This window comes from Agelaius phoeniceus, chromosome 14 (genome assembly GCF_051311805.1).
Source record: "Agelaius phoeniceus isolate bAgePho1 chromosome 14, bAgePho1.hap1, whole genome shotgun sequence".
In the NCBI taxonomy this organism is placed as follows: Eukaryota; Metazoa; Chordata; class Aves; order Passeriformes; family Icteridae; genus Agelaius; species Agelaius phoeniceus.
Genome location: NC_135278.1, coordinates 11,194,638 through 11,210,107, shown reverse-complemented (window position 1 = coordinate 11,210,107; position 15,470 = coordinate 11,194,638). Strand labels below are relative to the sequence as shown.

Here is a 15,470-nt window from a genome sequence, read left to right as displayed (position 1 = left end):
ATTAATCATTTTTCCAATTAATCAAACACATAGAGGAATGTAAAGAATAGCCTTCAATAAACCACCATCCCAATACACACACGTTTTGTGAAAGTTACATTCTACTACTGAGTGAAAGACTGCACTGTATCAAGTTCAAGAGTTAGCTGTTTCTGTTTGACCAACCACAGGCTGGCAAACTCAAAGCCTAACACATACCCAAACTGGTCCCATGGCAACAATGAGCATAAAAACAAGTTGAGAGGAATGTACAGCATGAAGGCAAGGTCAGAGGGAAATACAGAACTAAAGACTGCAGTGAATGCCTTCAAAGGAAGAAGAGTCATGATCCTCACAAGGGCCACTGCTGGTTTTGCACAGTCATGATACCCAGGGTTTACTTGCTTCAGTTTTGCGATGCTCATGGAATAAAGTTTGCTCAAGAAAGGACTGTTAAAACTTGATGTTGACTTTGTTTAATTTTAGTATCTACCCCTCAAAGATTATAACAAACATTTGGTCCCTAAAAAAAAGAAAAAATCTGTCAAGGAAACACAGTTCATAGGACAATCAAGTGTGTGTTGCTTCAGAAGTGTACAAACAAAGCAAGTCAACAGCCAGTCAGAACAGGTACTCTCCAATTGCTATAGCTGCCAGGTAACGCTGCCAAAATTAACCTATTCTCAAGGGTACAAACACTACCAAAAGTTTGTAGACAGGAAGCCAGTCTTAAAAAAATAAATTAAATATCAGTTATTTAAAAAATAATAATAAACCCTACTACTACAGTGGATGTGCTGTTCTAGTTGCTCATGTGGTGCAATTACAGATTATTTATTTTAATGGGCAAACTGCTGAAATAGTAAGCTTGTCTCTGGATACAGCTGGGAAACTTCCTTCAGCTGAAGCCCAAGCACAAGAGCCAACAATAAGCTATTCCCAGTACCCCACAAAGAGTTACATGTACATCTATGTAAATTATTTTCTACACACTTTTGGGTGCTTCTTTAAGTAGACAAATCTACCAAGTCACCTCTAGACCAAGTTTTAATCAGGCAGTAACTTTTCAACCAGTAATTTCTTGTAGTTCATTTGCTACAGTACATTAAATACTTATAGGGAATAGTGTTTCTTCATTAAGCCAGTTGGATGGATCTTACATGAGTTGGACAACAAAACTCTTTTCCACTGGATTATGCTAGGCTTCTTGGGACAGACGAACTACTACTTCCAGTTACAAACTCAAAGTGCATCCAGAGAAGAAAACTGACCAGAGAAAAACATTTCAGATTAACCATACCAGCAGAGTTCACAAGCAACATGAAACATTACAGATGTTTTGTAAGAGAAAAGACTTGATTCTGCTTGCTGCATATCTGCTCTATGAAACATGTGCATGCTGTTTCACTGCATGGGGCTGTTAGGCTGGCACAACACTTATCTTGTCATTGGAACAGGGTTTATGCCACCACCCAAACCCTGGAACATTGCTCCTAATCACAGGACTAAAACAAAGTAAGTTAACTCAAACGAATCATTGAGACATTACATGCCTATTTTTTGTCCTGTAGCAATTATACTAATTTAGCAGCATTCTAAATGCAGTTAGCAAGTACAAGCCAGCTTGCAATTACAAGTTTCCACTGAATTGGTCAATCTCTAACTTATTTTCTAAATTAGGGCAAAATTTAAAAGGTCTTGACATGACAAGAAACAAAAAACTTCTCTATGAAAAGCAATTACTCAGCATTTGCAAAGGCACATCACATCCTAACAAAAATTATACCTTGCTATAACAGACCTCAACATATAAAAAACCAAATTTTCAAATAAACATTAAGAGCATTAGTGCAAGGAAATTCTGACAACTACAAAAACATCCACATCATTTCCTGTAGAGACACTTACTTGCCAGAAGCCAGTTATCTTTCTCTAGTTTCAGTCTCTGTAGAACCCTCTGCACATGCTCCAACTGCTTCTTCTCCTCTTCAAGAAGCTTGTCCTGCAGAGCTGTGCAACGTTCTTTTTCTTTCTTCTTTTTATTTGGAGGCTATAAAATGTCAGCATAACTCATTCAGTATTATATCTAAACTTGCTATAGACAGAGCAATAAATTCCTGGTAATACTAAAGAATACTTGAAAAACTTTTCAGTCAAAAATGTTCTGCTCTAACAATCAACCGATGTTATGAACACTGGCTATAGTTAAGAGTGAACAGACAAACCATAGATACAGGTGTCTGAAAGAGATACTGCTTTCTGAAACTGATTTTTCAGTAATTTTCACTTAGTGGAGTCACTAGTACTTTTAACATGGGAACTATGAAGGAAAGTCAATCCAAATTATGTTAATGTGGCAAGTCAGAATGAATTAACCAGGTGACAAAACAAGCTTAATAGAATACTTCATTAAAAGAAAATCTTTCAAGGCTAGAAAGTTTAAATTGGACCACAAAATTATATCAACATACCATTTCCTGATTGTCATCTATGGCTTTCATCTGGACTTTAAGTTTATTGACTTCTCTGTCATAGCTGCTGTGTGGCACAGCAAGGTCATACATTGTTAAAGACCAGAATGTAGCATAAAACTGAGGGCTGATGTCATCCCAGACTTTAGGGAGGTGCAGAGAAATCACAGCTTCGTGAACAGGAGCCATCACCAACTCACATGATGTAATGTATTTGTGAACTTTGTGCTGCTGTTTATTTCCCTTCTCAGCTTTTTTTAGTTCATCATACTTGGACTGTGGATACAAAAAATAAAAAACTGTAATCTATATATACAAAAATTAAATTTAATAATATCATTTAACTTTTCTACACAACATTTGCTTGTGAAATGTCAGTACATAAAACACTGAAGAACCTCATACAGAACTTTAGTCTTCATCCTCACTGGATGGATTTATCTTTTTTCACTGATGCTGCTACCTGTTATAGTAACACATTATGCTACACCAAGTAAAAACTGCTCTCCATATCAAACTTTTTAGATGCAGGAACAAATTCATTTCTGACACTTCCTGAGATAGCACACCATTTGGCAGCTGCAACACTTTCCTCCACAGCAAAAATCCATCTAAAACACCTGCAGAAGAACTTACACCTTTGAGGGAAGAGGGAGGGAGAGAATTCCTACTGATAACCCAAAATATTCAAAGTGACTTTATGAGCTATGACTCCTGTCAGTTGTGCAAGTTGACACATGGGCCACATTTCCTAAGAAAATTAAGGACAACCTGTCCCAGCCCACAGCTTCTATTTCTAACTCTACTAATAAAACTTGGCAAGTTTTATTTAGCCAACAAACTTAATCTGGAACCTGCCAGCTGTACTGGTAACAGGTACCAGAGCAGCACTACGAGCAGACACATGGAAGAGTTGTACTCACTGAAATGTGGTGTGCATACATGGGTCTTGAGAGGAAAAATGCAGCATCATGAGGTGTGTGAAACTCATTACAGAGAACATCAATAGAAGGCACTCGCTTAATGTAATCCTCTGTGCTTAGATTGGATGCTAAAAACCCACCAAATTGTACCAGGGTATCATGACACTGCAAAAGTAAAAAACATAAAAAGTTAGCAAACATTATTATTTTGTTCAACAATTCAGTTAGGGAGAGTTTCAAAGCTTGCCTTTTTTCCTTTTTGTTTCTTGTAAAAAATGCTAACACCAAACAGTAGAGCAAAAAATTTCTCATTGGGGAAGAACAATAAAATAAAGAACCCCACCTAAAAAAAAACCAGCAGAACTCAAGAACATTCTATTCTACCAGAATGGAATGCAATTAGTTCCTACTGCCTAAGGCAGCAACAGAATTATTTTTTAAAAAAAGGAGGTTTCGCTATTTAAGTAAGATTAGAAAAACACAGTGGACACTTAAAAAATAAGAATTTAACTTTTTATGATAAAGGATGCTTTGCTCTTCTACTCAGAGGTCACTTGTCTATATAATATACTTTTAATACACCTATATATTTTAATAGAACAATCCTGCAATTAGTTTTAAAAATCCTATGTATTTGTTTTATTGTACTAGAGTCTCATAAATAATTTTGTTACTTATGTGCTGAATCCTCACATATTGTGCTGATACACTAGAAGTGAACCTCATAAATACAGGTGTTTTCACTTGCCTGATCATACAGTTTTCCCACCAGCTTCAGATGTTTTTCCCCTCCTTCTTGAAAGACAACACCATTTCTCTGTTGAGCCATAAGCAGGCACAGTGGGAGGGCAAGATCATGGTCCAATAATGCATCTTTTAATCTCTGAGATGATTTCTTTGTATTCCTGATTTGGCCAAAGTATCCACCCTGCACAGGACAGAAAAAGTTACCCAAGCTGGAAAACAGTGCATCAGGAATGGAATCTGTGTGAGCTGACTGCAGAATTACTGATGAATTAACAGCAGTAGAGTTTCCTGTCCAGCAGTGAAACTCTCTGGATCCTGTACTTCAATGCATGTGTAGAAGAATCAGCAACTAACCAGTCTTGCCTGCTTTAATCAGTTTTTGCTGTTCCCCCTGAGGAGGCCTGAGCCTGCAGCACATGCAAGCTCAGTGGCTGCTGGAATGCACAGGTCTGTCATGTAACACTCTCCTGAACATGAGAGGCTGTGATGCACAAGAACTAAGGTTCACATCTACACTGCTTTGGCTGCCTGTCTCAAGGCCTGTAAACTCAGAAGAGGGGGCAGCTCTGCTAAAGCACACACCTTTCTCAGCTGTGCTGCCAGAGCTCTTGAACCAGAGTCTTTAGAACCACCACCAAAACGCAATAGTTATTATTAAATTTAACACAAGCTCACCTCAGCTTTCAGCTGTTCTCCACCAGTCATGGCTTCCAACTGCTCCATGGTCATTTCTTCAGTAATTTCTATCCCTGCCATTTTCTGCACTACCTCTTTTAAAATAAGCAAATCAAAGCTGCAAAGAAAACAGAAAAGTGGAGTAAAAACAAGACAATTTGTTTAAGAACCAGAAGCTATGACATTCAATACATATTACAAAAGCAGCACCACAATGAGTGTTAAACAACATTTTCATTCTTTTTTCAAGAAGAAACTGGTATGTCAAGCACAAGGATTTCTTTATTGCAAGTAAAAAACTTGTACTTAAAAGTAATGCAGTCATTCAACAGTTGGATTTGAAGATGGTAGTGAATGTGGTGCTATTAAGTATTAGCAGATTAATCAAAGTTTATTGTTCCCTTTTGTTGCTTTCCATGTTTCAAATTGTATCTATATAGTTATTTCACGAGTATTTTATATTTTGTTAAGGGTTTCTAGAATAGTACACAGCTTTAGAAATGTACTGGCAAAGTTAGTCTGGAGAGGTTACTTGGAAACATGGAAAACATCCTATTTTTACTTGAAACACAGTAAAAAAAACCACAGAATGTATAAAACATTCCAATAACCATCCTGCCTAGAGACAAGGTTTTACTTCCTGCTCTGAACTCCATAAGGACAATGATTTTTACTCAACAGAAGTATAGTTAATTATATCCCAATCACACAAAGCAGAAATGTTTTCCAGTTAACTTCCAGAAAGTTGTGTGACTAACTTAGAAAATCATTTACCCATGCCTTGCAAAACAAAGTTTCATCTTTAACTAATTCATATGGCTTATATTTTTGTTTGCTGTTCCAACAACCATAAATATGTTTTCTGTCTAGGAACTGTGCAATAACAGCATAAGCTCCAATACCTGAATATTGCAGTCCTATGAAACTGGCCATACCAGAAAATCCATTTCATTTTTATAATCCCAAGTACTACACTGGCTTTTTTTCCCCAAAATACTTACAGTTGTGATTTTGAGGAAAGACAATAAACATTACTTACCCTTCCTCTGTAGCTCAATGTGATTGCCATCATCAGAACAAAATGTAGGGACAGAGGAGCATATGAGACTGAATGTCTACATTGCAGGGAAGGGGAAAAAACTACATTTCTCAACATAACTACCCTAAAATAACATGCTGTGTTATCACCAAGGTGCCTTTCAGTAGCCATATGGGGATTTCTAATAGAAAAAGGTTGATACTCACCTATGTGATAAAATTAAAATTAAGTAAGTAAATGAAACAATAATACTAAGTGATGACAATGGAAAGACAAAAGGAAAAGTCTAATTGGAAACCTTGTTTTGAGTTATGATTGACATTGACACATGAAGAAGCAATTCAATTACCACTAAATAAACTGGATAAAGTATTTAAATAATATTAAAATGTTAAGAGCCATCCCTGCAGAGAAGACATTATGAGAAAAGAAAAACTGTAACAGTCACACTGCTTTATATAATGGATACTTATTTTTTAAATAATGTACAATAATGTGTATGATGAAATAACACACTGGAAGGTTTTTTCCCCTATCTGGTTAGCTGTTAAGAAAACCATTAAAATAAGTTAAAGATGAAAAATCAGTGCTTCAAGAATGTCACAGCTATACAATTAGAGGGGAAGGCAATGTACTAAAGAGTGTATCATTCTTTCTTTCTGCTATTTAACCTTCCCAGTGCTCTGCATGGAGTTTGCCACTGCTAGAGCAAGAACTACATTGAGTGCCTGTGTATCAGCAAGCACCTAAATAACACTTCCTATAAACTGAGTTTATAAGGATCCATTGTGCAATACTTGCCTTTTGCCAGCTTTCAGCTGGTTGGCTACATACTGCAGCAGGCCTGCGAGTTCAATTGGGTATTTTCGGAAAACAGCACCACAGAAACTTGCCAGACCTAAAGCAAAGAGAAACAGCTATGACTGCACCTGTGTATTAAACAAACATTAACAAACTGCATATGGCATCTTAGCAATACATGCATTTCTGGAACACAAAGGGGAAAAAAATCCCTATTGATTAAACTTGACAGCTCTCCATGTTGCTTAAAATATTAGCCAGTAGGTGCAAGTGAAATATTGATCATAATGATCGATGGTTGAATAGATCATGGGGGAGGTGAAATATTTTAAACATTATTGTAATAAATAAAACAAGAATACTAACTCTGCAGCCAGCTTGAGATTGTAGTGTCATCATGCTTCATTCTCTCCTTCTCAGGGTTTGCCAATGCTTCAATGATACAATCTTTAGTGGAGTTAACGAGAGTATTTTTCCTCAACTTACAAACACACAAGTTACAAGGACTTGCGTTTCTGGCTTTTGTAATACATGAACACAATATATAAGTACAGCAATCACTAACATAACTATGGTTTGAAAAATATAAAACCATGAAATAGTAACCTAAAAGCAGTATTTACCTCACTATTTACAAGATCACTATGCCTCAAGATTGAAAGCAGTAAAAACAAAGAATAATTTTCATAGTGTGAAAGAATAATAGAGAGGGTTCCATGACCCACTACATGTGCAAAGGTATTTGTAAACTTCAGGAAGATTTTCAGCAAAAAGCAGCAAGAAGAGAAAACAGAGGCAATATTTACTCACAGATAACATATTCAATCAATAAGTGATGCAGTAATTTAAATCAAAGGATACATGCCAAGACATCATAGTTCAGGGAAGTGAGGTATTTCAGCGAATCAACAACCGGAGTTATCAAGTTATCATATTTTTGTATTTGTGATAAAATCTGCAAGGTACAACAGACATTCAGCTGAACAGGGACAGTATTCCTTATCTTTCACATAATAAAAGCATTTAACAATACTTGTCTTCAAAACCTACAGAAAACATGCTTAAAATTAATTTTTTCAAAGGTCCTAAACAACTGTCAAAGTAAATAGCCAAGCTCATAAACCTAGTAGTACCTTAAAGATACCAGTGGAACATGTCTCTAACATGTAAAAACAATTCCTTATAATTTCTCTTTCCAATTATTAGCAAATAAAATAACAAAAACATTTTTTCCTAATATTTCTTAAGAATCCTTAGCAGCAGGATTTCCTGTTGCTACATACAGTAACAAAAGACTATTAAAAAAAAAAAAACAACTCCATGAAGTTAGGTCATGAAAGACTACAAGTAAACTGCATTAATCAAGTTCTAGGAGGTTCTCTTTGGTACATGACACAGATGTGTGTACACTGCAGCAGTAATTTCTTCAAGTACAATCTAAAAACAGGTTAATCCATACTCTTAGGTCACATTTGTGAATAAGGTGGAAGCCCATCAACACATTTTTACACCTCTCCAGCACTCTGCAGCACTAAGCAATCATAAAAATCCTTCCCAACTTTGTAAGTGTATTTCAGACTTCAAAGCTTTAAGTTTTCTTCTAAATGGAAGACTCTGATCTTTCTCCACCCTACTCATAGACAGCTGTCAGAGCAACTTAACCTGAATTTGCATTCTGCATAATGTGATCAGCAATCCCTGTACCTGAGATCCACCTTTGCTATCTCAAATTAATTTTTTTCTGCAGTTGGTTATTCAAGACATGTTTGCACATTTAATATGTCACTAATTTTTTTTAAGTCATATTTAGTATCTTACTATGTGCACTATTAAAAAACTACTATATTTTAAAATTTGTATAAAAAGTAAAAAAAATGAAATTAGAACTGCAGGCCCCTTTCTGAGCTTCAATTATGTGTTGTCAGGATGAGCATTAAATACATGTAACTACATACGTAATCAAATAAAATTGTAGGATTGCTGTGGCTGAGCTTCCCAATTTGTCTTCCAGAGGGTTTCACATTTTCCTTAGTTAAACGCCTGTAAAAGAGGACATAGTTTATTACAAAAGACAAGCTAGAAGAATATTAAAACAACAGGTCAGTTTCAGTGAAGAAACATCTTTGTTGGTCTCAGAGACTAAATTCTGACTAGCAAATGTGTTTTCAAGACATCTCAGCATAGAGATGCTAATCCATTGAAAACTGGAAATTGAGAAATCCTCCAAGATGCAGAAAGTACAACCAGTCCAGCTGTCCCTCTGTTACTATGGACCATATTCTAGCTTCAACTTTGAACATTTCAGAAGTTGTCCATGAAACCTGTAGCACATACACCAAACTACCATGGGATGCTGTTAGTTGCTACTGGAAATTTAGCTGAGCCACAGATCAGTCATTTTTTGTTGCATTCAGTTCACTGAAAAACAGTATTTCTTTCTGTTACAGCTCCACTGTCAGCATTTCCTACTGAAGATTTGAGCTCAGCCTGAAACCTGAAGTTGACAGTAAATTATACACATAGCTGTTAACCTTCAACAGCTGACAGCACCATGGTTCACCTGCACAACTGAAATCCATTGTACAGGGGAAGGGGGGAAAGGTTTATGGTGTCTGCAGCAAGTCAGAAGGGAATCAAAACAGTTTTTCTAGCTTTCACAGCTCTGAGTGCAAAGTCTTTTACCCAGAAACAATTAGTGTCTTGCCTATATGGAAGGGTTCTGATTATCCACATTGTAACACCACACCATCTGCTTTTGGCAAACGGAGAACCAAATTCCCTGATGGTGACATCAAATGTGAGGTAAATCTGGAATTGCTGTGAGCCCACTTGAGGGTGAGAATAAATCATTCTGTTCAACTCACTGCCATACATTCAAATCTACAGAGAACATGACAAGATTCTTGAGACTCTTTGGAGGAGAGCCTCCACACCTAGAGGAAATATGTAGCACTTGCACATGTCATAAGCAAAGCAATTTATCAAAAACTTTACCCATGGAAAAGGATTTAAGTCATTTAATGGGACATTTTTCAGAGATTATACACCCTTATTGGTGACAAATTTGTCACCAATAATTTTTTTGTTTTTAACCACAATACATTAAATGCTTTATGAACAAGAACTATTTGGGAAATTACTAAGTCATTAGACAGGGAATGTATTTGTCAAGTTTTTTTTTCTCCAGCTGGTGATATGCAATAGACTGTACTACAGTTCATAATTATTTATGGGAATTGACTACTTACTTCATGATGTATTTGGCTCTATCTATGGTTTGGGCTTTAACTTTCACAAGCAGTGGGTGACTGTTGTATGTTTCATTCTTCCATTGCCCATAGAGGCGGTACCTGGAAACGTTACACAGGAAAAGGAATTTCAGAACTGACAATTCAGCAGCACATTCCAAAGGATGGAAACAAATCATTCTACTCACCGATACTGGTATGGAAAGGTTTTGAACATTCCCCATAATTCCTCAGACATGCATGCATTGCAGTCCATCAAGGAAAGAGATGGAAGCAAGACTTGATCAGTAATACTCAACAAACAGCTGAACAGTGTTTCCTGGGATAAAGACAAAACCCAAGGTAACTGTCAGGAAGTGCCCCAGAAGCAGTGTTATACATGCAGTGCACAGATATACAAATGGAAAATGTGCTAAAAAAACAAGTACACCACAAGATTAAGACTTCCAGAACAAAAATCTAATAGGACCTAAAAATATCTCCCATCGTAAATAATTCAGTAAATAATTTATGGACTACAGATACTGTCAATATTTTATCTGCCTATACTATATAAGATACTAGAACAAAGCTGCTGAAATCTTCAGCAGGTTGCACTCATTTTTGAATCAAACCATTAAAAAATGGATATTGTGTGGACTTGCATGAAGTGCAACACAGGAAAAAATTCATTTTGGCAACTGCCTTCAATATATTAAGGTATTCCTCATCTTTACTTCCATTTTCAAAATTTCAGATAAAAGCCCGAAAGTGTTATACATGTTCATAATACATATTTCCAATTTCCATGTTTTCAGTATCCTACCACCCTCAAACTTTCTTAAACTTTTCTCTTTTCCACTGAGCTATTTTAGAATAACTATAACAGCAATGAAAAACAACCAAAACAAAACACAAAACCCAGAAGGGATTTCCTCTGCAATAATTCAGGAAGTCAGTATTAGTGAGAAAGAGGAACAAGTAACAATGAAAACTGCAGAAACTTCACATTGAAAACCCACTTGCTGATTTAAAAAAAACCCCAAACACTTGTCTTTGTAAGTTGGATTTCTACTGAACACTTGGATTTCATTGTGAACAATTTTGATAATAATTAGAAAATTCTGAAGTAAATAAACTAAGCAATTAAAGAAAAAATTATTGTACCAATAAACATCTCTCCTGCTTCCAATTTGTCTTTTCTCTATGCTTTTCCCCACCATGAAATGTATTTATAGAATAAATAGCTGGAGGATTTCCAGCTCATTCCAAGCAAATAAGTAGTAAAAATGCACTTTTGGTCACCATTACAATCTTGCATAAAAACACCTTCCTCCAAAACTCACCATTTTCTCTTTATCTTCCTGTTTGCTTCCATCAGACTGAAACTGTAACAAAGACAACCATGTTAATTGTAGCACAGTTAATGTAACAGTTACACTTTCAGAAAAGAGCTATCTCAGCAAAAGCATAAACCTGAAGGGCCAAGCATCCCTTAAGTGTTTAATTTGCCATATCTGCCAGCATTAAAGTATTTTTAAACAGAAATTCAAATGCATGGATGAAACATTCCTTACATTAAGAGAGGCTTTGTACAATTTTGTCCAAAAAGAAATAATAGCTAGAGATACAAGGAAACTTGCTATTACATGTGAAATATTGAATTTTCTTACTGGAGAGGAAAAAAATGCCTAAGCATTAACCTTCTACCTAAAAAATCTGAGGACTTCCAATGCAGTTACCAACAGCCATAGATTATTTCCCCCATCTTTCTCTCACAGTAACACCCTCTTAAGCTTTTAGCCTTCATTATTAAATTACTTTTTCTCTCTGCTTGCTCCACTCACCATGAAAAGCATATTAAGCTATCACACCAGTAAGTGCACAATTATTTTAAAGGTACACTTTAGCATGAAAGCTGCAGTGCAATGTTAGTAGTCTAACTTTTTAACTACTGTATGGGTTAACTTAGAGTCAAATTACCTTCAGTTACAAGTATTTCTACTGTGTGTTAAATGTAGTTTCACAACTAGAACATGCTGATGGCAACAATGCATTAAAAATAACTTTCCCTATGTTACCTTAACCACTCTGTCACTGACGAATTTCTTCACAGTTCCAACCTAGAGCAAATAGCTAAAATGTTGCTCATTCTTGTCAGAAATACATTAAACTGTCATATAAGTATATTTACAGTAAACCTGCACAAGAGATTCCTATACCCACGTAATCTCCATCCCAGTGTACATATCCTCAGTAACAGGGCTTTCTCACAAACCTTCAATATTTCAATTACAAAGTAGTCCTAAGAGTCTGCTGACAGCAATAAAATGCATTAGTCCCTTAAAATTGTAATTTCCCACTTAACTGCACTGTCAGTGCAAAATAGCTATCACTAAAGTGATATCAGTCCTTTTACTGGCCAGCAAGAAATGAGCACGCTATGAAATCGGATTATTTACCACTGGGAAATCTTACCATTCCGGATGAGAAGATGCCAAGAAATTATACAGAGATATGGAAGTAGGGAAATAGGTGAAGCCTTCCCTGATTTTATTACAAAGACTACATGGAACCCAAAGTTATTGTAGGTCTCTAACCCTATCACAGCGTCTTGGAACCTAACAACAATAAATTCTCTTGACAAAATCAGCTATTTTGAACAAAAACATCTTCAATCCCAAGAATTATCTGTGTTCTTAGCTCTGCATCATCAAGTACAGCTGGACATGAAAGCCTCCCCTCAGATGGTATACAAATTATGAGTATTTCAATATTTGTTAGTTGCAGTTGAAATAAAAATATTTTTAAGAAAAAAAAAGTTATAAACTAGAAAACTTCCCCTCCAGTACCACTTAGATCAATCAACCTCTCCCATTTTCTGTCATAAGTTAAAATAAAATGCTGGGCAACAAAGCCCCTGGTTTTTAAGTTTTGAGGAGGTGGACTGGTTGTTCATTGATAATAGCAATTTAAAAATTATTTATTTCAAAGTTTCTCTGAGCTGCTGTTTAAAAAAAAATTAAACCCCCTATTGTTGACTTGAGAATAAACCAGAAACTGCCAGGTAAATGGCAAACTGCCAGCAAAGCAGCAGAACAACTCATTAGCCTCAATCTGAACTACTGAGTACATTTTAAGGGAGTTCAGAATATAAATTCAACTTTCAGCCTTCTGAAACAGGTTATACTGCCAATCCTTCAATAGACACATGGTCAAAGACAGTAACCCATCTCAAGAGATCAGTTAATTTCTGAAGTTGGCAACTTGAAGTGATTTCCACATCAAACTCATCCTTAGCAGCATCTAAAGATTTGTCACTGACACAAGATCAATACCAGCAGCATTTTAACTAGGCAGAAGAGGGGAAAAAAGATGAAGTAAAAGGATGCAACATCCCCTGTTTCCCAAGTAACCTAACAGCTGGAACAGAAAATTGAAATTATTTGTACTGCACGTATATTAGCTCATCAGTCCTTGCTGACTACATTGTTGCTGTAATAATGTAAATGACTTCCAGACATCAGTACCATATGTCTCTTGGGTTTTTTAGTTATACACACAGATAATATTTTAAAATATGAATACCATAACAGGAAATTAAACATCACTAAATATTTGTGGTTATAAACCTAAAGTGCCTTAAGTTGTTCATAAAGATGTTTATAGATCATAAAACTGATCAAAAACTAAAATAAGATTCTCCAAGTTTGTCCTTAGTCAAGATCATATTCTGTTTCAGCATTTGAATATCACACAATTGGCAAGACAAGCATTTTTTGACATCAGAGTAATTGGTATTTTTCATGTTTTGAGCAGCTATTATGTCATACCAACCTCTTTCATAAATGCTTTTCCAAGGCGCACTACTTTTGCAAATAGAATAGGATCGTGGGACAGATGAGGACCAAGGTAACAAAGCATGTTGAACACTTCCTTTCTCAATTCCTCAAAGCTCTCTGCTTGTTTTGGTGCTCTCTTGTTTGGCAAAGAGGAAATTGGTGACCCTTTAGCTCCTTTAGGTACACCAACTCTGAAAAATAAAATGTGCAGCATTCCACATGAAATAGAAAACTTTAGAAATGTATTTGTTATTAGGCTGTAAAGAAATTGTTTTTCCCCTGTGCAGCAGCAGAACTGTGGCTGTCCCTTTACCTGCGGTACAGAGGCTCAATGGTCACGTGGACGAGCTGGCAAAGCGCGATGGCGATCGGCTTGTGCGAAGTCGAGTAAAACGGAGGCATCTGATCCATAATGCTTTGTGCATGGTGCCAATCACCAATTTTTAATAAGGCTTCCAGTAAGCCAAGTTTTTGATTATCAGGAGGCTGCAAGATAATAAAGAAAAAGCGTGTTCATAAAATCTCCATAATACTTCTCCTTAAGCAGCTGCAATCCACAGCTAGAGGAAAAAGCCTTGGATATCAATCCTGTAATAAAAACACACGCAAAATAAAACTTTGCTAGACATTTAGACAATAAGAAAACTTCAAAAGAAGTTATAAACCAATCCATGTAGAATTTAACATCTAGATCAAAGAAAAAATTAAAAATAAAACAGAAATTTATGAAGTTGTCTGATGTATGTCTGATCACGTATTTTTTCAAACTGTCACAATCTATTGCAGCTTATTTCCTTACAGGACAATTTAAGAACAATACAACTTGAGAATGTGTGTTTTTCTGAGTTTAAAAGCACAAACTTCTCTTGCAAAAGCAGATTAGAATTAAAAAAAAAAAAGCTAAGCCACACTCAAACCCTTTCTCCATCCTAGTGTGCCTGTACAGTAAGTGTCACATTAGCACCTATTCTAGGAGATTCTAGACTTAAGTGCAAGTCTATACAAAGTTTTTCCAAAATTCCCTTTGCAAAACAGGCATAAGAGGAAACAGGACTCTAAGGTCATGCCTTGAAACACTTTTCCAGGGGCATGGTATTGATATATTTTCTTGTTATAAATTGGTTTTCCCTGGCCCCCAAGGTAAAAGTCTATTTGTAAGTGACTAACAGTAAGGAAAACTAGCTGTAAGTAACTACAAGCCCAAGATGATATTTACAGCCAGGGAAGGAAGATTACAAGTCTAGGACAAAATGGTTTTATTATTTTAAAGCAAAGTATAATTTTATTTAAACCACACAAGCAGAGAAGGCAGACTGACAAGAACAGTAATTGCTTACAAAACAGACACTCCTTTGTTTCTACAGTTTGCATGGTTTTAGTTTTTTTTTCCTTTTTAAAACTTTAACACTGGCAAATATTTTTCTGATAGTTCTGAAAATAGAAAACAGCACAGCACATGGTAACATGCACAGGAAAGCTCCACAGTAAAGCCAAGTCAGGTCTTCACTCATGCTGAACTTATGGAGCTCACACACTGCTTGACTTTTGGGTAAGCAAGTTCTGACATGAGGCAAAAGCCAAGACATGTCTGGCACAGAGGGGTCAGTCTGGAACTGCTGTCAAACCCACTCCTGCTGCCCACACTCTGACCTGTCTGCATGTCCTATCACAGTTATGGCAAATGCACCTTAAAAGGCAAAAGCAGGCAGCACATTTGTCAAGACTAAATTATTCATATTAGAGTCATTAGATAATAATGAATTTTA

General features: G+C 36.1%; 1 protein-coding gene across 7 annotated transcripts in view; it reads right to left on the bottom strand.

Moving 5' to 3' along the window:
* The window catches only part of THOC2 (THO complex subunit 2), a 49,558-nt gene that overhangs the window by 15,722 nt on the left and 18,366 nt on the right, over positions 1-15,470 (bottom strand). For all 7 annotated transcript variants that reach the window (XR_008534997.2, XR_013184304.1, XR_008535000.2 and 4 more), the window contains exons 11-24: positions 14,018-14,190; positions 13,700-13,895; positions 11,209-11,250; positions 10,072-10,202; positions 9,884-9,985; positions 8,591-8,675; positions 7,497-7,590; positions 7,002-7,082; positions 6,636-6,732; positions 4,796-4,913; positions 4,122-4,301; positions 3,374-3,538; positions 2,451-2,726; positions 1,888-2,029 (exon numbers count right to left, since the gene is read on the bottom strand). Coding sequence is in view for 4 of the 7 variants with exons in the window: in XM_054641408.2 (XP_054497383.1) it covers positions 1,888-2,029; positions 2,451-2,726; positions 3,374-3,538; positions 4,122-4,301; positions 4,796-4,913; positions 6,636-6,732; positions 7,002-7,082; positions 7,497-7,590; positions 8,591-8,675; positions 9,884-9,985; positions 10,072-10,202; positions 11,209-11,250; positions 13,700-13,895; positions 14,018-14,190 (1,882 nt within the window). In the remaining 3 variants the exon portion in view is untranslated. The remainder of the gene's footprint in view (positions 1-1,887; positions 2,030-2,450; positions 2,727-3,373; positions 3,539-4,121; positions 4,302-4,795; positions 4,914-6,635; positions 6,733-7,001; positions 7,083-7,496; positions 7,591-8,590; positions 8,676-9,883; positions 9,986-10,071; positions 10,203-11,208; positions 11,251-13,699; positions 13,896-14,017; positions 14,191-15,470) is intronic.